The sequence below is a fragment of the Volvox carteri genome (genome assembly GCF_000143455.1).
Source record: "Volvox carteri f. nagariensis unplaced genomic scaffold VOLCAscaffold_118, whole genome shotgun sequence".
NCBI lineage: Eukaryota > Viridiplantae > Chlorophyta > Chlorophyceae > Chlamydomonadales > Volvocaceae > Volvox > Volvox carteri.
Window position 1 is genome coordinate 72767 of NW_003307661.1, and position 22049 is coordinate 94815.

A 22049-nucleotide genomic window follows, 5' to 3' on the forward strand; every position below is an offset into this window, starting at 1 on the left:
CGCAGGACATCCCCAAATCGCTTCTTCCAGGCAGCAGAAGCCAGTACCCAAAATCTAGGATTTTAAAATCCAGGAACCGAACCACAATCCTCAAACCAGGATCCACCCACCTGTCCATCCCCACGTGCCACATGCCGTTACCCAGCAGCCCGGTGGGCCAGGTAGACCGAGGACCGGCCGGGATGTTGACAATGGACAAGTCCGAAAAAACCATCACCACACGACCCTGATTACTACCGCTACTGCTACTGCTACTGCCACCGCTACTGCTGTTGGCACCGCCAGCATTCTCGGCGGTGGACGGCTCCGAGACCATCAGCTGAAACGCATTGAGGCGCCCCGACAGATTTAGCTCCGTCGGCTTCTGCTGTAGAATGTTGTTGCTGCTACTGCCGCCGCCCCCGCCGCCACCGCCGCCGCTGCTGTTGCTACTGCCAGGACAGCAACCGAGCCCTGTGATGGTGACGTTTCTGTAGATAAGCACAAGTGGCTGGGGCAGAACCGTGTCATTGCCGACGAGGACGACGCTACTGCCACTACTGCTGCCGCTACTGCCGCCGGCGCCAGCTACAGCTCCTTCACCGGCCCGGGATGCTGCTGCGGAAGACGATGATGCCCCAGTGGTGGGCGGTAGGGTGATGTTGGCGGCCAGTGTGATGAGCAGCCGCTGGTGGGTCTCTTGAAGGCGAGTCAGCGCGTCCAGGAGCTGCTCGCCAGTGGTGACGGTGGCGGTGCCGCAGGGCAGCAGTAGCAGCGGCGCTGGTTTCGGAGCTGCTGCTGCTGCTGCTGCTGCCTCCAGCGCGGCCCAGTCTTCCAGTGGGCAGGTGACATTGAGCCGCTGCGCACTGGCGCCCTGGCCGCTGACCAGCGCTGGGAAGAAGACGAACCCGCGTCCAGTCTGTGTGTTGAGGATTGGATACGGGACGGGATGTAAAAGGGGGGTGGTACCGGGGAATACCCGGGAGGGAGGGAAAGCGTGGGCGGGGGGGAAAGACGAACCACGAACGGGTGAAGCGGGGGGGAAGAGAGGGGGTGGGGCCGGATCCGCAGGTCGTGTCACGTCATGCCACGTCAGATCAGATCAGGTCAGGTCAGGTCAGAGGGGAAGTGCAAAGCAGATGGAGCCTAGGGAGGCTGATGTTGGGGTGGTGGGAGTGGGGTTGGGGTTAGGGGAAGTACAGCCGATTGAGGCCGTAGGGGTTGCAGTAAGGACGAGCAAGTAGGGACGACGCAGGAATGTGCTGGTCGGCGGGTAGTCGAGGGAGGCTGAAAGAATGCGGGGGAGTAGGGGCCGCGGGGGGGGAGGGAGTTGGGTATGGGGGGATGCCAGTGGAGTGGGAGGAGTGGAATGTGGAGGCGGAGGAGGAGTTGGCATTTGTTTGGGGGGGGGGAGAAGAGCGCGCGTCGGTGATGTGGTAGTGCGGCAGTGGGGTTGGGAAGGGGAAAAACCAGGTGCATATCTTTTTATGATTTAAATAACTTATGTTGTGCGCATAGGTTGAAGTAGTCCGCATACCTGAAGGCCGGCGTTGGGCCATGCAGCGGAAAGGCGAAAGGTGCAAGCCTCGCCTTGTAGAGCCCAGACCGGAGAGCACGACGGAACAGTTAAAGTTACGTCCGATAAGAATAACAGCGAGTCCTTGGATGGTAACACGCTTTGGGGGAGCCATTCCCGAAGACTAGCAAGCGGTAGCCTTGTCGACTCATTCCATAACTGCATGGAACATCTTTCCATAATACATGTCGCGGAATAGGCCCCGCGTCCAGAAGTTGTATTGAGCGTGTGGCACTGACAAGCCGTAACCAGGTCAGCAGCCCGTGACGTTCCATCGAAATCAGGCATTTCAGACGTGGACAACGACACGCAGAATACGCTCAGGACAACCGTAAAATATAGAGGGGCCCAGCGCGACGCCGAGCAGCCTGGTTGACTCATGAGCGCGGCTAGCTCCGCCTCAGATTCCAGACAAACGTTGATATTGATACAGAAACATAGTGAACGCCCCTAAAGAGCATCTAATGAGCAAAGTCCCTTATATTAAGCAGGTCGACCAGGCGGTAGTTATATCGCATCAAGCAAAAATCCAGGTGTGAAGTTTATTGCTTCAAGCGCCTTACAAGCTATAACGAGTAACGACCGAACAATAGTTATTGGGGTGAAAGGAGAAGTACTGAATATGTTACTAACATATTGATTTAGGCCGCTCTGTTTACGCAAGCAATCGAGGCATTACAAACTCTATAGAATAAGCACATGAATCTCTTGCATAGCAAAGGGCGAAAAGTCTGGAAACTGGAATCCCCCAGCTGAAGTGCAGCGCAGTGCGGACTTTGCGGACTTGCTGGTGCAAGGGGATATCCTTCAAGCAGCATCAATCGAATGTAGTGAATCCCGCGTGGTGCCATGTGGTTCGCAAGTAGTTTTTGTCCCATCCTTCTCCGCAGCTTTCATACTTAACTGCTTTCATGTTGACCTCCCGTTACCCCGCAGCTTTTTTTGTATGTTTCTGTGATAAAGCACTGATTCCAGGAAACACAACAGGGCCCGCTCCCAGAGGGGATGTTTCATGGAAGGCGTACCCGCGGCGTGCCCACAGTGCGCACACTGCTCTGGACCCCGTTCACGCTACCTCGACACTCAACAACCATGCACTTCTTGCTTTGTTAAATTCTGGGCTGCCACGCATCCTCCAAGTCATCTTCTCCTACCGCAACGCTTTTTTTGTACTGCGGGCGTATCCTGCTGGCGTCCGTACTTCATTTCCCCATTAACAGTTCGTAACCCTGTCCCTTTCTTCTATAAACCTCCTTGATTTACAGATAACTTTCCAAGGGCCCTTTCCCCTTTTTTCAGTGACTATCAGCGCACCGACTCCCGCAATTTCAGAAGCGCGATGCTGACGTCTACTTGGCTCACCTCCGCCCTTACTTTCCCAATTTTACCGCTCCTGTTGCCGGTTTTGTAGGACGTTGTGAGTTTGCGAAGAGCGGGATGTCAGCGCCTACGAAGCAGAGTTTTCAGATGTTTTGCCGAATGAGAAAATAAACCTTGGAAGCCTCTCCTAACAGTTATCCATCCTAGCTTTTGAGCAAAACATGATGCGTAATTAGCCTGCCCTCCTTTTGTCAACTCTTGAAAAATATCACAAGTCTCCTGTTGGAAATTGCGACTGCCCATTGCACCTGAGCGACTTCAAAAACATTTCCTTTATCCAAAGTGCTGCTCAGCATCCTGCTCAGCATCGAGGGACCTGATAAATGCCATTTGGATCACTGCGTGGTAAAAGAAAGAACAAGGAGAAGCGGACAAGTTACTTTCAATCGGCTCCTAACAGCAGGTCCAGCAAGAATTCGATTTCCCAAGGCATCAAGCCTGCAGCGGTGTCAACAAGCAGTTTACACCCAAAACACACACAGAAACGCAAAATCCCCGTTGGTCGAAAGAACGCAGCAGTCTTGGTAGACCAATTCCCACCCATTAATCCCTTAACCCACATTTATCCCTCTCACTAATTCCACATGCACGCTTCAACTTATGCCCGTCTCCCCCCTACAAATCCGCCGTACAAACGCGTTATCAGCTATGCCGTGCATGTGCGCCGCGTTTCCCTGACGTCGTGTGCATTCCATTGACAGCACATACGTACGGAGCTGTGCGTATGTGAGCTGCATTGTGTCGTCGCCATTCGCCTCCCCCTCTTCGGATGGGCCCGGAGCAGGAAGGGGCAGCAAAAGGTTATTTTACTCGCAGAGCCGCTTTCGGATGTTTTAATCCGCAAACTAAACGCGAAGCTGAAACGAAGCGACGAACAGCTTCTCCTCTCTCTCCCCCTCCTCTTTCTTATTCATCATTATCATTATCATCATCATCATCATCATCATCATCTCCTTCTTCTTCTTCTTCTTCTTCTTCTTGTTTTTTCCACAGCTCCCTTCCATCGGGACTTGTTCCGCTGCCAATCATGGGTATTTTCACACACACATACATATGTGGGTGCCGTTTACACACGTCCCGGCGGGCCCCCCCCCCCCCATGAAACACCCAACCGCCCAAGACCTTGCCACATCGCGGCGGGAGATTACGTCGAGCCAGCAGAGCTTGCTGCTTGAAAGCTATATTTGCTTTGCTGACATATGAGCTCAACATAGGAGCCTTTGCCAACAATACATAGCTAGCATCTGTTTAAGTGATAAATGTTTCTATTAAAGTTTTTCTTCGCAAAAAAACAGAAAGCCGACAGAAAGCACAGGCGCGATGTACAAATACGCGCACACCTACAGCCCAAGGCATACTTTAAAACCCAAAAGAGAGACTGGACAGACAGATAGACAGGCAGACAGACAAATAACTGTCAGATGAGATAACACGTCAGGCAAGCAGATGTGCGCACACAAGTATATGCGTGTGTGTTTGTGTGTTTGTGCATCATACATGTGTGTGTCTTCCCCGCATACAGGCCTGCACCCCATCATAAACCTGTACATGCACCCTCACCGCCGCTGCGACACGACAACAGCATGAAGACAAATTTCCATTTACGAAAGGTACAAAGGGGTTGAGTTAGTTAGTGGAGTCCGTGGCTGGTTTTGACGCCGCAGATAACGCATCACCGTATGTTTATATGTCCGTGGTGGTATGTGCGCGAAGTTACGAACAGCAAAAGCAGCATGTCTCCACCAGCATTTGCCCACATTAACAAAGTCACCATCATTAACATCAACACCACCACCACCACCATCACCATCACCACCACCATCACCACCAGCATCACCACCAGCATCACCACCACCATCGCCACCACCATCATAATCATTACCATCAACAACAACAACATCATCACAGTGGTGGGGTTATTCGCAGCAACCGCACCACCACCACTCCCTTTACAGCGACCACCATAACTTCACCGCCACTACCAGAACAGTTTCACATCAAGGAACCCCAATACCCCATAAGACCCTTCGCCGTACACCGATAATGAGCACGCCCTGCCGTACATCCGCCCTGCACTGCTCCGTACATCCATGTATAGCACCTGTACTGATTTACGACAAGGATTCCAGGACGCCTGCTCCTGTACTGCAGTCCTCCCACTCGTCTTATTCCGTACTGTATGAGTTCAGTGTTGTACAAATAAAGTATTTTACCGACGCAGGAAGTTCCAGTACTTGAGAGCCAAAATGGAGCCCACCCGCAGAACGAGAATGTACGCCAGCAGGATAAGTACGACCCACCAACGCATGTCGTACCGGTAGCCGAAGCGCTCCATCATGAACTGCTTAACCGGAGTGCTCTTGCCTGAGAGGGGGGGGGGGGAGAGGGGGAGTGAGAGGGGGGGAGGGGGGGGGAGAGGGGGAGTGAAGAGGGGCAGTGAGAGGGGGGGGGAGGGGGAGTGAGAGGGCGAGTGAGAGGGGGGGAGGGGGAGTGAGAGGGGGGGAGGGGGGAGAGGGGGAGGGGAAGGGAGAGGGGAAGGGAGAGGGGGAGTGCGCGGCGGGGAGAGGGGGAGAGAGATGGGGAGGGAGAGATGACAATCGGGTTGTGGTATGAGGAGGAGGCGGCGGAGGAGGAGCGGACAATCTTGGCATCTGGGGGTCTAGCGGAATATGCGAAAAATCTTGTGGTGTGATACAAACGTATTTTCAAGCAAGCAATTACCTGCAGGAGCTTAACTAACTAACTGACAAAGAGGAGGACCTTCATCCATTCACTCACTTCACAATTCATGAAAACCTCCCCCCATTCTCCCCCCCCACACAATTCTGGTTTGACTGATTATGTTGTGTATCGTCGTTCGTACCTTCATCCTCCCGCCCTCCTCCCGCCCCATTAAGCCCCCTTCGGTCCTCTCCCCCCCCCGGGCGGCACTAACCCCCACCCCCTCCTTTAAATCCCACACGTGCAGTGCATCCCGTACCACGCATCCACGAACCCGTACGGCTGCCGTACCTCCGTAAATGAGCTCGCCGTCGTTGTTGCCCAGCTGGCTGATCCCCAGGCCGTACAGAATCCACGTGGGTGGTACGGCACGGTTCATCCAGCGCCAACCGCTGGGCATGTCGGGGTACGTGATGATGAAACCGTTGAACACCTGTATGTATGCATGTATGTATGTATGTATGTACGGCAGTAAAGGCAAGAGTACTCGGAATTTGAATCCCTGGCGTGTGTTATCGGGGTTGACAATGTACGGATACAGTCGTACAAAACGGCGTTGATGTGATAGTGCAGGGGACGACATGTACGGCATGTACACACATCTCTCCCATGGGCAGGTTATGGCATATTCTATTTGTACCGCACGGTTGGACGACAAGTAGTCCCCCTCTCCTCTTTTCCTTGGCAGCAGCTTCACTCGTTCGTGATTCGCCTTTCCCCCTGTCCCCCTCCTCCCCCTCCATCCTCGGCACCTGGACACCCCTCCACTCACGTTAAACAGGAAGTTGAAGCCCCCACCCACCACCTGTTCTCCCACGGTGAGCGGAGAGGGGAGGGGAGGGGGGGGGAAGGGGGGAGGGTGTGGGAGAGGGGCGAGAAGGGAAGGAGGAGGGAAGGAGGGGGGAGGGGGAGGGGGAGGAGGAGGGAAGGCAGCCTTAGCAAATACACAAATGAAGCACCACGAGCCGTCACAACAACCCTAAAACAGTTCCCTACTACCTGCCCCCAGGCGGGGGCCCCATAACACCCGCAACCCCGCCCCAAGCCCCGGGGGCCCCCCCACCACTTCCCCCCCCTCCCCCCCAATCCCCCAGAAGCACCCAAATCAGACACAAGCAGCACCTGCGCGATGGCTTGTGCGGGCGTGATGTACACCAGCGTCTGGCCAAAGATCGTGTAAAAGGCAATCGTCTCGAAAAAGACAATTATGTAATAGAAAAACTGCTCCGGCGCGGTATCGAAGCCGATCATGAAGTAGATGATGGGGACGAAGGTCAACGCCTGGTTGGGTCATAGCGATGAGGATGAGGAGAAGAGGGAAAAGCGACGTGGAGGAGGGCATCTGACAAATTTGGGTGATAACGATAAAGTAAACAGCACGAAGTGTGAATGTTGAAATTGCAGGATGGGGCTGTTTAGGGACAGTGAACACATGTACATATAGTTACATATAACAGGCAGAGAAACATACATACATACACACAAGCGCCTTAAGAAGGCGCAAGAAAGGAATCGTCATTTAGGCAGGAAGTAAACACGTACGCATGCACACACACACATATACATACATACATACATACATACATGCAGGCAGGCAGACAGACAGACAGACAGACACGGGCACGCGTGTCCACATACGTGCGCCATATGTACGGTATATTAATTACATACAATATCAACATGCCGTACTGCATACCTGGATGAGAAGGTACGGCATCTCCACGAGGGCGATGGCGGCGCCGTACGCGAAGGGGTCGTACATGGAGGCGCCGCGCTCCCGGTAAAACACCTGAAAGGCCGTACACACAAGCAAGACAGGCACAACACGGCCATGATTGGAAAAATCAACTAAACAAAAAACACGTTCCCTCTTCCCACACCACCATGCCCTCACATTCCATACCATGCCCCAACCTTTTCCCCCCCCTCACCCGCTTACCGCAGTTGAAGTGAATACGGGGTTTCATTGTTATAGAGGTAATATAACACATCAGGAAATGAAATATGGTTCCCAACAACCAACTGATGTCGGAAGTCCACGACTTTCCGACTGACCAGGGAACGAACGTCCCCCGTCCCCCTTACCCTACCCTGCCGTACCCTGCCGTACTCACCACTCGCTCGTACCCCACCACCGGCAGTACACTCATCAAGTTGACCATGCCCAAAAAGTTGGACGATGAAAACATGATGCCCATAACTGCGCGGACACATGTATATACACACACAGGTGCCGTACGCATGTGCCGTACCGTTAGGCCATGAGGGGGGAGGGGAGGGGAGAGGGGTGCGTGGGGGGTTAAGGGATGACAGGAAGGCAGGCAAACCCAAATCCAGACCCAAATCCAGACCCAAATCCAAATCCAAATCCACGTGGTGGTCAACCTGTGTAAACATATTGCGCATTCGCAAAATCAACCAAGTAAAGCAAGTACTTTTTAAGTAAACTTTAGGGGATGAACTAAATGCACTTCCATCATCATCATCATCATCATCATCATCATCATCATCATCATCATCATCATCATCATCATCATCATCATCAACAGTCAACAAGTACCAACAGTAGATCAGCATTTTAGGGCGGGAGACAGACAGAGAAGAAAGGGGCCCCAACGAGAAAAACGAAAGCGCGACAACCCAACCAGACATCGACAAACGCTTCGGGAGGTTCGGGTCGTACACCGAAGAAACTCCCAAAAACAGAAATAAGAGTTCCCGAAGCCGGCCGGCTTGCAGAAATAGGATCATCCGCCGTACACGAATGTCAAACTATTGCAAAAAACGCATTTTCATTCCGCGGCCTTGTAAAACAGACACTATACTGGAAGACAGAAATAGACCCGTTCCCGAAACCAGAAATACCCCCCGTTTGCCGGTGTCTGAACCCAACCCAAACCAGCCAACCCAGATCCGACCCAACGAACCCAACCAACTCTAACGAACCCAACTGCTTACGTACCGTTCTGTACGTTGGCGATCCCGGCGGGGTCCGGCACGCGTCCCTCACCCCAGTACACCGCCGCGTAGATGAAACTGTATGTATGTGTGTATGTATGTGTGTATGTATGTGTGTATTTTTGTGGGAGTGATATGTGTGAGCGTGGGGAAGGGGGAAGGGGGACGGGGAGGAAGGGGTGGGGGGTGGGGTCGGAACCATAAGGGCCTTTTGAGGGAGATATGCAGCGCGGGGCGAAGCTGACAAATGTATACACAAACACCACAAACTTACCTACTACGAGAAGAAAAATATTCCTTTTAATAAATCTAAAACATAAAACAGACGCACATACACACTCACACACAGACACCACACAAACGGCCGTACCTGGTCGCCAGCGTCATGCCCACCCGCATGAAGTTGTAGCCCGGTGCTCGCCAGTACGCCAAATTGAACTTCTGGAGCAGCACCCGCACCTGGACACCGAACGGCATTGCGTAACGGCTGCCCACCTGCATGTATGATATGGATAAAGATGGGTTTTAGGGTTTTAGGGTTTTAGGGTTCTCATCGGGTTTTAAGGTTTTTCAGGTTCTGTGTTGTATTCTTCCGATCATGGTGAACTGTAACTAACATGGTGAACTTAGGGTTTTTATCTACCAGGTGCCTTTATGTACACGCAGATTTGGCGTTTGCCAATATAATAGGCAGTAGCAGTGCCGTACTCTACGTGGCAAATGCACACTCGGCTATGGACATACGGACATAAAAGCAGACACATACAGACATACCTCCAGAGCCGAGGAAGACTTGAGCCCGGCGTCCACGAGGTCCTGAGCCCGGGCATTGTTCTGTTGGGGGGTTATTGGGGTGGGGGGAAAGCGCGGTTGGGCGGTTGGGTGGTTGGGTGGTTGGGCGGTTGGGCCCACAGGAGTCAGGAGTCAACAGGGGATTTTGGCGGGAAAGATGGATCCAGAAGACAGACCTACAGACATACATGCCGACCTTTCTTTGCCTTTTGCATTTTCGTCTTTGCCTTTTACACGAGACACCCCAATGCTGAGCTGGAACACCGGATCGTGATGACACCCCACCTCCATGTCCTACTTTAGACATCAACCAAACACACACGAGCACAAACACAAACACATACACTCCACCCCCGACCCCTCCTCCTCCTCCTCCACCATCACCACCACAAACCCCCTCCCAGCCCTCTCGGGTCGTCGTACTTTGGCCGCCAGCTCAGACTTGTCGTACAGCTCCGGCCAATTCACGTCCACGCGGTTTAAGACAGTCGCCATGGAGCCCCCCGTCACCTCCAGCATCCACGTGGCTGCACCGGGGGGTGGGGGGTGGGGTTGGGGGGTTGGGTGGGGGGTTGGGTGGGGGGTTGGGTTGGGGGGGGACAATAAGCAGGAGGCGGACAATATTATCAATGTACACACTGACAGTAACAGCAACAGTAGCAACAGTAGAACCAAGAACCGTGTTTGAATGAACGCTTAAAAACAGTATATGCCGCAGCCGCAGCCGCAGCAGCTCTTCCAACGTGTCAACTGTGGTAAAACAACAATATAAAAGTACGGTAGTAGTACGTACATACATACATACCGACGTCATTAATTAATCTACGCACCTGGGTTGAATCCCGAGGGTAACGCTGGTGTCCCCGGTACGGCCATAAAGTACGAGATGAGGTCGGCGGAGTGGAGGCCCAGGGGGCCGAAATAGGTCGTCAGGCCGCCGCGCTGGTTGGGGTGGTTAAGGTGGTTAAGGTGGTTGAGGTGGGGCGCGAGAAGGGATGGGGATTATTCGGGGGGGTCTTTTGGGGGGTTGTGGTGTACGGGGGGTATGGAAATCCCGAGCACGTATTTGGTCGTACGGCACGTGTGGAACAAGGAAGTTGCAGCATGCTGTGTGTGTGTATGTACGTATATGTATATATGTATATCTATATATAACGTATATATGTATGACTTAGATTACACTGTGGGCCGCATGTATATATGTATATGTGTATATATGTATATGTCTATGAGCAAGTGCAAGAGCAAGTGCCCAACCTGAATGAGCAGCAGTTGGTCGAACGCCTCGAAAATCTCAATGGACGGTTGGTGAATCGTAACCATAACGGTACGACCGTTACGAGCAATGTTGCGCACCGCGCGCATGACGATGGCTGCAGCACGAGCATCCAGACCTGCACCACACACGCGTGTCGTACACTTGTAATAAGATAATTAACCTGTTGGGAGTACATAAAAACACCACAAAAGTACGCGACGCAAAAATCAACAGCCCCAACAGCCCAACCGTCCCAACCAACCGTACAACCACCAACAGCTTACCGCTGGTTGGCTCGTCCAAGAAGATGCACGACGGGTTAGCCACCAGCTCCACCGCGATCGTGAGTCGCTTCCGCGCCTCCACCGACAACCCGCTCACTCCAGGGGAGCCCACAAGGGACGACATGAGGGGGAGCAGGTCAACAATCTCCAGCACCTCCTCCACGTACGACTTGACCTGTGTTGTACGGCAGGGAGAGAGAAAGAACGGGAGTCTACTTGCTGTGGGCAGTGGTTGGTTAATTAGTTAGTTAGTTGTCTGGTGGTTGTGGTTGTAACTGTGTGGGGGGGCGGGGACAGGGCGTGGGCGGGGACGGGATCGCCTCTTACTACAGCAAATCACAACTTCCACGTGCTGTGTTTCTTGCTGCCCTCCACCCCCCCGGCTACACTCCCCCCGTCCCCCCCCCCCCCACCACCATCCTGGTCCAACCCCCACCAGTAGAAGCAAAAGACGGGTGTACTGCAGTGTACTGCACTGACTCACCTGGGAGTTCGAGCAGGACTTGGGCAGTCTCAGTCGGGCCGAGAACTGCAGCGCCTCAACCACCGTCTGCCCCGGGGAGTGGATGTCGAACTGCTCCACATAGCTGTGTGTGTGTGTGTTTTGGGGGGAAGGGGGGGAGGAGAGGCGGCGGAGGGCGGGAAAAAGAGGATTAGATCCAGATTCAGTTTATCGCGGGGGCCGTCGGTTGGCCGACCCGGTGAGGTGAAGCGACAGATGGACAGAGGTGGAGGTTAAAGCCGGGGAGACAGCATATAATATATGACATATGACATATGACATGAACATGTGTCGGGGCTTGAACGGGGCTTGAAATCATCATATGGTGAGAGAGAAGTTCGGATGGATGAACTGCCTGCCGGACGGCTTCCTCAAAGTCCGAAACTGCCCAGTGAGTGCTAAGCGATGACGAAGACACCGACCCGTGGTTCAGGAAAAAAAAGGGGGGAGGGGGGAAGCTGCAGTGGATGGATAAGGTGAAGGAAGGTGCGAGGGGTGTGGAGGACATATATATTATTCACACATACGCAGCTTTCAGTTCATGAAAAAAAACACACACACATACACACGCACATACACAGGCCCTCATAGCCCCTCACTCCACCCCCGTCCCCCTTTTTGTCGTACGAATGGCTCATGCCTCACCCCATAACGCGGCTCCACGCCCGGGGATCCGCCCGGTGACCGTTGACCGTTATCGTACCACTGATCTCTCCAATGGTCTTACGGCCCGCAATGACGTCCATCAAGGTCGTTTTGCCTGTGTCGGTTGGCGACGGTTGGTGACGGTTTTTGGTTCGAATCATGCTAACTGTAAAGGGAACATTAAAAGACTTAGCTCCTTCGTGAACCACACTCTGTTGCGACACTGTGTTGATTTCCTCTCGGCATTTCGGGGCTTAACGCAAACTGATTATAGCAAAAACTTCACCATGTACGGTGCTTTTGGGGACATACATACACGTACATACATGCATACGTACATACACACACGCACGTACCTGCTCCGGAACCGCCCATGAGCGCAAGCAATACCCCCGGCTCGTTGAATCCCGTAATGCCGCTTAGCAGCTGCAGCCGCTCACGGGCGGCTACTGGCAATACGGCGCTACTGCCGCCGCCGCCCTCGGCAGTAGCGCCGCCATCGCCGCCACCAGTTTTAACCGCCATTTCCAAATCGGTCTTACCAGCGGCATGGGCGTTAATGGCAGCCTATGTGGGGGGTCGGTGGAGCGGGGAGGGTAGAGAAGGGACGTGGTGTGAGGTAGGGTGGATTGCGGGGGTGAGGGAGTAAAAGTACGATCAAGTACGATAGGTTACGACACGTCGCATTTCCCCATGCACCGCATTATCTATTGAGTTTCTCCCCACCCCCCGAAAAACCTATTTGACTGAGGCACCACCCCTGGCATTGGCTCGGAAATTTGGGAGGCCAGGCACGTCGCGCTGAGGTGCTTCGCCCTGAAGCGGACGAGGGAGGATGATGGTGGCCTCCCGCGTCAAAACCCGCATCAATACCAATACAACGTCCATAAGGCCCCTCCCCCGGCTTTTTTACGGACACACCCGTACTTGTGTGTGCGCCGAACTTGTAACTTGTAACCGAAAAAAGAGGGGGAAAGAGGTCGTCACACGAAACCCAAAACTCCCTCTTCCCCTAGCACCTCACCATTTCCACATCCCCAAGTCTCCCCCACATACAAACACACATATGCCGTACCGCGTCCCCCCATCTCCCGCTCCGGAACCAGACCCAGATAGCGACGAAAAGAAAACCCGAATCCCCCTCATTTGGTGACCTCGCTTCCCCCCCCCCGAAACCAACCCCCTGATGAACCTAGCCCCTTCATTTATTTATTAGCCCCCACATTCCTGACCCCAACCCCAACCCAATCAACCCCACAATAATAAAACCCTAAAACCTTAAAACCCCGAAACCTACCTGGTGGGTTTCCGCCGCCGCCTTCGCCGCCGCCTTCGCAGCCGAACGAGAGTAAGCGGGATTTGGGACCCAGTACCTGCGTATGGGTGTTGGGCGTGTGGGCGTGTGGGAGGGGAGGGGAGGGGAGGGGTACGACAAAGCGCAGACGATTGACGAGGTGTGGGGAATGGAAAGGGAGGAAGGAAGGGAGGGCGGGGCCCCTAAAGTGTTAAAGGAAGGTAGAGTTGCAGTCAAGTGATATGTATTCTGTTTGTATGTACGCATGTCCTCGACACGCTGCTCCGCCTCTTTCGAGTAAGAGTAAGAGTACGAACACGGCGAACAAAGATGGGGATGCGGGACACCTCGCTACTTGGCATTACTCCCACCTACTGAAATACACACATACGTACATATGTACATACATACACCATAGGGTACTTATGTTATGCGGAGGGGGAGAGAGAGGCGGGGTAAGGCGAGCCACGAACGAGGCGGCGGCGGGGGGGAGGTAATGCAGCTGTCTGCCGTACTTACTTAAGGTCTTGGAAGACGAGGGTGATGGGGGTGAAGGGCAGGGAGGAGGAAATGTCGATGAAATCCTGCGCGCGTGTGTTTGAAATTTGCGTATGTGTGTTTGCGTGTTTGCGTGTTTTTTTTGTGTGTGTGTTATGAGGGGATGGGGGCGGAAGTGCAAATGGACGCAAGGAGCAAAGAGGATTAGAACTGTGCGCGTGAGAGAGGGGGAAGGGGGAGAACTCCGGACAATAGAGACATCTCCACTTATTTGGGAGGAAGATTGCCCCCCTACTCCCATTTCCTCCCCCCTCCCCTCCCCGCCCCCATATGTATGTATGTATGTATGTATGTATGTATGTGTGTATATTTCTGTTACATATCGATCCCGGGGACTGGGACACTGGCGCCAGGGCCACCTAACCCCATACCCCGATAGAAACGACCGCCGAAGCACTCTGCTCCTTGTGTGTGGGGGGGGGAGGAGGAAAGACGAACCACGAACGAGTGAAGCTGCTGCCCCAGGGCAAGAGTGTACCAGGCGTTTAGGACTGACCACCTGGGGTGGGGGAGGGGGGTGCGTGTCAGGGGCCGCCCCCCCAGTCCCCTAATACTGCTCGACTGAGTGCCCGAGACCCACCCAGTGTCCATCCACCTCATGTAATCCACGATGATGGTGATGGTGATGATGATGCAATCGATGGTGTGTGTGTGTGTGTGGAGGGTAACACCCGGAGAGACCCACTGAGAGGCACTTGTCTTGTGGACCCAGATGATGCCACACACACACACCCGCCCCCCCCCCGGCCCCCCGGGAGGGAGGCGTACTTCAATCTCCAAAAAAAACACAAGACCTTTCTTCAGGTAGACATCTTGACTACGACTACAGATGACGAGAGATCCAAAGATTATCCCCAAATCTTAATCCCCCGCTCCCGCCCCTTACACATACATACATACACACAATCACCTGTAACGCCGCCACGGACGGCGAGACCACCATTCCAGGCGCCTTGCCGGGCCCCCCGGGTTGAGATTTGGTTCCCTTGGGGGCCCCTCCCTGGACTGAACCCGGCTGGGGCGGCTGCTGAGGCGGCTGCTGGGGGGGTCGCACCTCAATGACGGCGGCCTTCTCACCCTCGCCCTGATGGGAATCATGGCGGGGAGGATGAGGGTGCAGATGACAATGACGATGTTAATGATGTTAATGATGTTAATGATATAAGGAGTGGGAGGAGGGGGATGAGGAGGTTGGTGAAAGAGATACGGGGTTGGGGTGCGGGTTGAGAGGGGCAGTACGGGAAGGGGGGGAAAGATTCGAACCACGTGAACGAGTGAAGCTGCTGCCCCAGGGCAAGAGTGTACACCAGACGTATAGAACTGACCGAAAGGCGTCCGTGAAGACGGCGACCTGGGGATGACGTAGACGGAAAGGGGGAAGGAGCGGCCAAAGGAGCCCACAAACGTACACCCAAACCTCCCCTCCCCATTACCCCTCCATCCCCCTCCCCTCCCACCCCACCCCACCACCCCACCACCCCACCACCGCCACCTGACCTGCTGGCTGACCAACTTGGCATGCCGTTCCTCAGCTCGACGACGGGCCTTATGAATCTCCTCGGGATCAGGTAGCTGCGAGCAAGTGAGTGCCACACGCGTCGTACATACACACACGTCGTACATACATGCACGGATAAAGGGATAGGGCCCTGTCCTTGGCCGGGGTTGAGGGCCCCCCGGTCATATAAGAATCACCCCCCGGACCACCTCCCGAGACAAAAAAACGCCTTTGTTAATGCGACGAAAATTACACGTAAAGACATATCGACATACAGTTAAACAAGCATGCAGACGTACAAACATACAGACAATCATAAATATACAGACATACGCGGGTACGTACCTGCGCCTGGGGTACTTCCGGTTGCTGGTGTGCCAAGCTGATGATGGAGGTGTAGGTGAGCAGCAGGAAGGAACCCAGCAGGAAGCCGACCCCGATCCAAATCCACTTCCGCTCTGGACACCGGAGGGAGCGGGGGGAATACCGATAGGAAATGTATGTATGTATGTATGTATGTATGTATGTATGTATGTATGTATGTGTATGTGCGTATGTATGTGCGTATATGTTTATATGACTTAGATTACACTGTGGGCCGCGAGAGCCGGGGGCCGAAGCCGAAACACAGCGCAAGGGTCCGGAGCACACAGCACAAGTCGGTGTGTATATGTATGTATATGTACGTGTATGTACGTGTATGTATGTGTATGTGTGTGTTAGCCGCCATGCCGAGTCTGAGGGAGGTTGGTAGCTAGAGTGAGTAGTGGGTCGAGTACTCAGAGGAACGAAGGACCCGAATGGAGCCCGACTGCAACCAATACACCGCTCCCTTTCTCTTCCCCCTCCCCATAACAAAACACATACACACACGCAAGCCCCCCCGGCCCCCACAACACAACCCCCAGGCAGATGGATAACGACACACGTACAGACAAACAAAAGCCACCATATCTGCCACAACAATCCCTAAAACCCTAAAGCCCCCAGCCACCACCGCGACCCGAACATTGTCTTATCCACCCGCGGCAGGAAACACAACCCCACCCCACCCCCACCCCCACCCTTATTATCTACTTTACACACACACCCGCCTAAAACACACACACGATTCAAGCCCAAGGAAACTCACCCAAGTAGAAGTCGAAGGACAGAAGCGCCGCATCCCCAAGGCTCAGTCCAGGCTGCATGCCCGGGGGGGCGGGTACGTTTTGCCACTTGGGGGACACCATCTCGTTGATGACCAGGGAGCTGATATACAGACAGACAGATAGCCGGACGGACAGACAGACATACAGGCAAAGGGAGGGGGAGGGGGGAAAAGCTAAGACGGGGGCGGGGGCGGGGGAAAAGAGCTGGCGAGAGCAATGGGTTGTTGTTGTTGGTGGTGGTGGTGGTGGAGGAGGAAAGGCAGCGGGGACGTGTGGGGTTGTGGTGTTGTACGACAAGTGCCAGCAGCAGCGACGGGACCGCAGGGACGGGGAAAGGGTATTATAGTGCGGCAAGTGCGAGTCCCGACGGGGGAGAGAGGGTGTTCGGAGAATGTGGTCACATTCTGGGTTATGATGTGGTGTGTGATATGATATGTGTGTGTGTTACATGGTTGGGGGTGCGTGACCCTATACCTGTAAAACTACTCAACGAGCCGAATGATATGATGTGGTGTGTGATATGATGTGATGAGAGCGGGGTGGACATATAGAAAGTAAGTGAAGAGAGATGATAAACCCACCCTCTATCATGCGATACTTTCTCCTGCGGGCCAAACGTAACAAATAAAAAACCACAATCCTAAAAACCCTAAAAACCCTAAAACCCTAAAAACCCTAAAAACCCTAAAACCCTAAAAACCCTAAAAACCCTCCCCTCCCCTCCCCTCCCCTCACTCCCTCCCTCACTCACTCACTCGTTCACTCACTCACTCACCGTAACGCATACGCATGTGGGCTGATCCAATAGCCCCAAATGGCCCAGGGGGGAATGGAGTTGTGCACTATCGCGAAACCCGATGTCAGGATGAGCAACACGAACACAAAACCCACCGCCGCGTTGGCCACCACCATGTTACGACATATGCAGGCTGTACGACAAGAATGGCGGGAAAAAACGGGGTAGAGGAGAAATTATGGGGAAGTGACGTGGTTTTGGGGGGGGGGCACCCTTAATGGGAGAGGTGGGAAAGCGGGTATGGGTATGTGGGCCTTATTTGTACGAATAATTAGGTGATGGAAGGAGCCAAGGAGTCAATCTCCAAGTTTTAAAACACAACGACAGCCCTTCAACCGACCCCCCACCACGCTCCCCTTCCCTAACTCCCCCCTACAATCCCACCGCCATTCCAGCCCCCCCCCCGGCCAACCACTTGCCCATGTATCGGAACAACGACGATATGGACATGGAGGTTACCATCATAATGACCATGAAGGTGAAGAAGTACCCCGGCTGCCTGATGGGGGGGGAAGGGGGGAGAGGGGGGGGGGGAAACACGAACCACGAGCGAGGAGAAAGGGGGGGAAGCGGGGAGGCATTTGCCAAGGTTACGAACTCTCTAACGTACCGTCTTGCCGTACAAGGGCGTTGATACAACCCAGACAGTGCGCATGTGTACGTGCGTTTGTATGTATGTGTGTAGGTGCGTATGTGCGTGTGTATGTATGTATGTGCGTGTCCCTTTTCTGTATCGGATGCCGTGCTCATGGAAGGAGGGGGGTTGTCGGCTTCGTTCTGCTCCGAAAACACACACGCCGGGAACACGTGCGACAAACACACGCCGTACATACATGCTGTGAAACGTGTCGTACCTGTAAAAGTTGACCATGAAGTACATGATGAGGGAGAAAATGACGGACTCGATGGTGGATAACGGCAGCTGGGCAAAACACACACGTACACATACATACATACACACACACGAGCACGGAGGAACGGGGGGGGGGGCCGGAGGGGGGCGGAGGTCGGGGTTTGAGTGAGTACGGCACACGCGAGCTTCAGGACGCCAACCCGATGGCTGCCAGCCAGTCCCTGTGCCGGCTTTTCTTTCAGCCGTCCGGGGCGCGAAAGGTCTTATCCCCCACGTCGTGACACGCGGAAGGGGCAATGGGGTTATAGGTGGGTTTCGAAGGGCGAGGGGGCGGAAGTAGCAGCAGTAGCAGTAGCAGTAGTAGCAGTAGCATCAATAGAGAAGAGGAAGAAAATGGCACTCCTGGCCGCCCCAAACCCTCGAATGGGACCAAGCCGACCTTGCAACCCATTCTGCAACTCAATGGACATAACGAACACTAACATACATACCTACATACCTGCCCACTTGCCCACCTACATATCTACCTACCCACCTACCTACATACATGCCTACATACCTAGAAACATACCTTTGTAGGTAGGTATGTAGGTAGGTATGTAGATAACCTTCCTACCTACCTACATGCACGCATTCAACAGACACCGCAGACCCTCCCCCTCTCACCCGCTACTCCCCCACCACCATAATCTCCCCCCATACACACACACACACACACACGCACACGCACGGACCTGTGACAGGGCCATGGCTAGCCCCTGCGCGTATGCCGGGTAGAAAGCCGCGGAACGGTGCTTGAACCAAACTCTGGAGCAGCAGCAGTAGCAGTAGCAATAAGCAGTAGCAGTGGAGTGGCAATAAGCAGTAGCTGTAGCAGTAGCAATAAGCAGTAGCAGTGGAGTGGCAATAAGCAGTAGCAGTGGAGTGGCAATAAGCAGTAGCAGTAGCAATAAGCAGTAGCAGTGGAGTGGCAATAAGCAGTAGCAGTAGCAATAAGCAGTAGCAGTGGAGTGGCAATAAGCAGTAGCAGTAGCAGTAGCAATAAGCAGTAGCAGTGGAGTGGCAATAAGCAGTAGCAGTACCAGTAGCGATAAGCAGTAGCAGTGGAGTGGCAGTAAGCAGCAGCAGCAGCAGCAGTTGCCCTAGCAGTACCACAAAAGCCAGCGAGGAGGGGTTCATTCATGCCGGCTGGACAACCTACCCCCCCTCACCTCCCACCACTTACTTTTTCAGCTCCATGGTCACGGGCAGTTGCGGGAAGCTGCCAAAGCTCATGAACAGTGTGCTCATGAAGCAGGCGCCAAAGATGGTGCGCGACGCCACCATCGACACACCCTGCCGCAGGCGGGGAACACGGTAAGGACAAACATACATACATACACACACAAACACGAACTCTCTTACAGGGTTTTAGAAACAATGTATATATTAATCTATTTTAATTATTTATAAAAATCCCCGTGGGACAGATACCATGAACATCACGCAAACCCCAACTAAAAAAACGAAAAAACCGTAAAAATTGTTACTAAGACCCAACTATAAAACCACACCATCACCCACCTGGTTGTAGAACAAGCTACCCGTGAGCAGCCCCAGCACGATGACCTGCATGATCCGGCCCTTCAGCAGCACCTTGTCGCGAGACACCAGCATCATCTGACGCCGCGTCGCAGCCGCCACGGCCTCCAACGGCCGCAGCGCAAAGCGGTTACTTAGCGGCACCAGCGGGGCGGCTGGCGGCCCGGAGGGCTGCAGCGGCTTCTCCCGTAGCTCGGTTGCCATCGTGACACCTTCATAAAGAGTGCGTGCGTACGTGCGTGCGTGTGTATTACATGTGCGTATGATGTATGTGGGGGGGGGAGAAGGGGGAAAAGGAGGGGAAGACGGGGGGAAGGAGAGAATCGGAAAGGAAATTGGGTTCCGTTACTGAACGGGGATGTACTCCCCCGCCAATTCCGTCATCAGAAAGGAGCATGTGTCGTACAGTGCCGTACGTACCGTGCGGGTTACGTGTCCAAAACGCCTGCTCCATTTCCTCCACGCTGATCAGCATGGACCTGCGGGTTCGAGGAGGCGGGCGCGGGGGGGTTAGAGGGGAGGGGAATATTCACCAAACCGCACCCGCGAAACTCGGCCCTGCTCCTCTTAACAAAACAAACACACCAACAACTCCCCTAACAACCCCGCAAAAACCGCCAACCGTGTCCCAATCCACAACATGGCTCATTCGGTATTATTTCCCATGGACCCAACACACGCCACGGCCGCCGTCACCACACACCCCCGCACCTCCCGCGCTGCGGGGGCGGGAAGCACGGCGGGTACGGCACGACCCTGTACGGCGGTACGACAGTCCACACAGACGAGACCCACTTTGGCCGCAGCTTGAGCGACCGGCCGCGGTTCGACGTGTCGCCGCTGGCGGTGCTGGCGTTAGCCGCCGCGAGCGCCGCTGCGTCAGCGGTGGCGGCGGCGGCGGCGGCGGCGTCGCCGCTGGCGGCGGTGGGCATAGGCGGCAGCGCTGCGGATGCTGCCCGGCTCGCCGTCGTCAGCCCCTCCTCGGCGCCCGGCGGGGGCAGGTTGAAGCGGGCGCGCAATTCGGGCCCTATGTATACGGCACGCGAACGTGCGTGTGTGTGTGTGTGTGATGAAGATGAAGCCTCAATGGGGCTGGTGTGTGGGGTTTTGGTATCTACAAGGGTATTGCGAACCATCATTAATCGTACACATAAACATACACATCAGCCACTACTATATGCCTTAATTAGGTATGTATGTATGTATGTATGTATGTATGTATGTGGGGGAGGAAGGGGGGAGGAAAGACGAACCGCGAACGAGTGAAGCTGCTGCTGCTGAAGGAGGAAGGCAGGGACGACATCATCCGGGGGCGAAAGGAGCTGCTTTGGGTTTTGAACGCGATCAGCCCCCCCCAGCCCCCCCCCCCCGACCCCCCCCCTCAGCAGCCCCCTCCTTACCCGCGAACTCCCTCTGCCCAGTGGGTGTGGTGATTTCCAACAAGAATGAAGGAACGTCCTTACGATCCGGACAGTCCAGACCCACGGAACGAAAGTGCTCCACCACAGCCTTGACGGGGCCGTGGTACAACACACGACTGTACGAATGTACGGGAAAAGGTACTTCAGAAAGTCGTTTTACGTTTTACTGGAAATGCAATGCTATACGGCACGAATTCGCTTGCTGTGCCGTACTGGTGTGCGAGGTCTGGGACTGTCGAGTCAGGTGTCGAACAACACAAAGGCGGGGAGAGTGTGTGTATGTCTGTATGTGCACTACAGCGATATAACTTCCCCCCTCCTTTCCCACGACAACGCATAACCACGATGAAATATCGCGTCATCAAGACTCGTGTCGTAACGCTACAATTGTATGTGTGTGTATCCCGTCCTACACCCCCAAACTCCCCAAACCCGTGGCACCCTCCCCCCCCGCGTTTACACGCACAGTAACCCGCCAGCGTGCCCCTCCGTACCCCTCCATCCCCGTTACCTTTCCCCCCGCCTTAAAACCCTTCCCGCCCCCACTCACCCCTCCGTGAGCAGTACGACATCATCAAACAGTCCAAACACCTCGGGCGGTGGCTGTAGCAGGGAGGCCACGATGGTCAGCTGCAAGGCCTTAGCAGCCTGACTCAGCCAACGAATAACGGTAAACAGAGTAGCGGAGTCCTGAAAGGCAGGGTGGTTGGGATAGGACGGGGGGGGGGAGGACGGAAGGAAGGGGAAACGGTTGTCCTTGTGGGGTGTTTAGGGGGGAGGGTTAGGGGGGGGGAGATGTTGA

General features: G+C 54.4%; 2 protein-coding genes across 2 annotated transcripts in view; both read right to left on the minus strand.

Annotated features, from left to right (window-relative positions):
• VOLCADRAFT_100428 (uncharacterized protein) overlaps window positions 1-4808 on the minus strand; it is a gene marked incomplete at both ends in the record, with an annotated part of 21055 nt that extends 16247 nt beyond the window's left edge. Inside the window, 4 exons of the mRNA XM_002959012.1 lie at window positions 111-319; window positions 503-898; window positions 2918-2948; window positions 4693-4808. Coding sequence (XP_002959058.1) covers window positions 111-319; window positions 503-898; window positions 2918-2948; window positions 4693-4808 — 752 coding nt within the window. The remainder of the gene's footprint in view (window positions 1-110; window positions 320-502; window positions 899-2917; window positions 2949-4692) is intronic.
• Window positions 4809-5972: 1164 nt separating this feature from the next.
• The window catches only part of VOLCADRAFT_40167 (uncharacterized protein), a gene marked incomplete at both ends in the record, with an annotated part of 16943 nt that continues 866 nt past the window's right edge, over window positions 5973-22049 (minus strand). Inside the window, 27 exons of the mRNA XM_002959013.1 lie at window positions 5973-6089; window positions 6429-6461; window positions 6779-6937; window positions 7353-7445; window positions 7771-7856; window positions 8619-8692; window positions 8985-9109; window positions 9794-9933; window positions 10237-10348; window positions 10664-10800; window positions 10949-11123; window positions 11433-11535; window positions 12096-12210; window positions 12452-12558; window positions 13909-13973; window positions 14099-14282; window positions 15771-15903; window positions 16578-16696; window positions 17372-17525; window positions 18185-18314; window positions 18980-19052; window positions 19471-19580; window positions 19797-20006; window positions 20589-20675; window positions 20983-20996; window positions 21227-21363; window positions 21798-21937. Coding sequence (XP_002959059.1) covers window positions 5973-6089; window positions 6429-6461; window positions 6779-6937; window positions 7353-7445; window positions 7771-7856; window positions 8619-8692; window positions 8985-9109; window positions 9794-9933; window positions 10237-10348; window positions 10664-10800; window positions 10949-11123; window positions 11433-11535; window positions 12096-12210; window positions 12452-12558; window positions 13909-13973; window positions 14099-14282; window positions 15771-15903; window positions 16578-16696; window positions 17372-17525; window positions 18185-18314; window positions 18980-19052; window positions 19471-19580; window positions 19797-20006; window positions 20589-20675; window positions 20983-20996; window positions 21227-21363; window positions 21798-21937 — 3132 coding nt within the window. The remainder of the gene's footprint in view (window positions 6090-6428; window positions 6462-6778; window positions 6938-7352; window positions 7446-7770; window positions 7857-8618; window positions 8693-8984; window positions 9110-9793; window positions 9934-10236; window positions 10349-10663; window positions 10801-10948; window positions 11124-11432; window positions 11536-12095; window positions 12211-12451; window positions 12559-13908; window positions 13974-14098; window positions 14283-15770; window positions 15904-16577; window positions 16697-17371; window positions 17526-18184; window positions 18315-18979; window positions 19053-19470; window positions 19581-19796; window positions 20007-20588; window positions 20676-20982; window positions 20997-21226; window positions 21364-21797; window positions 21938-22049) is intronic.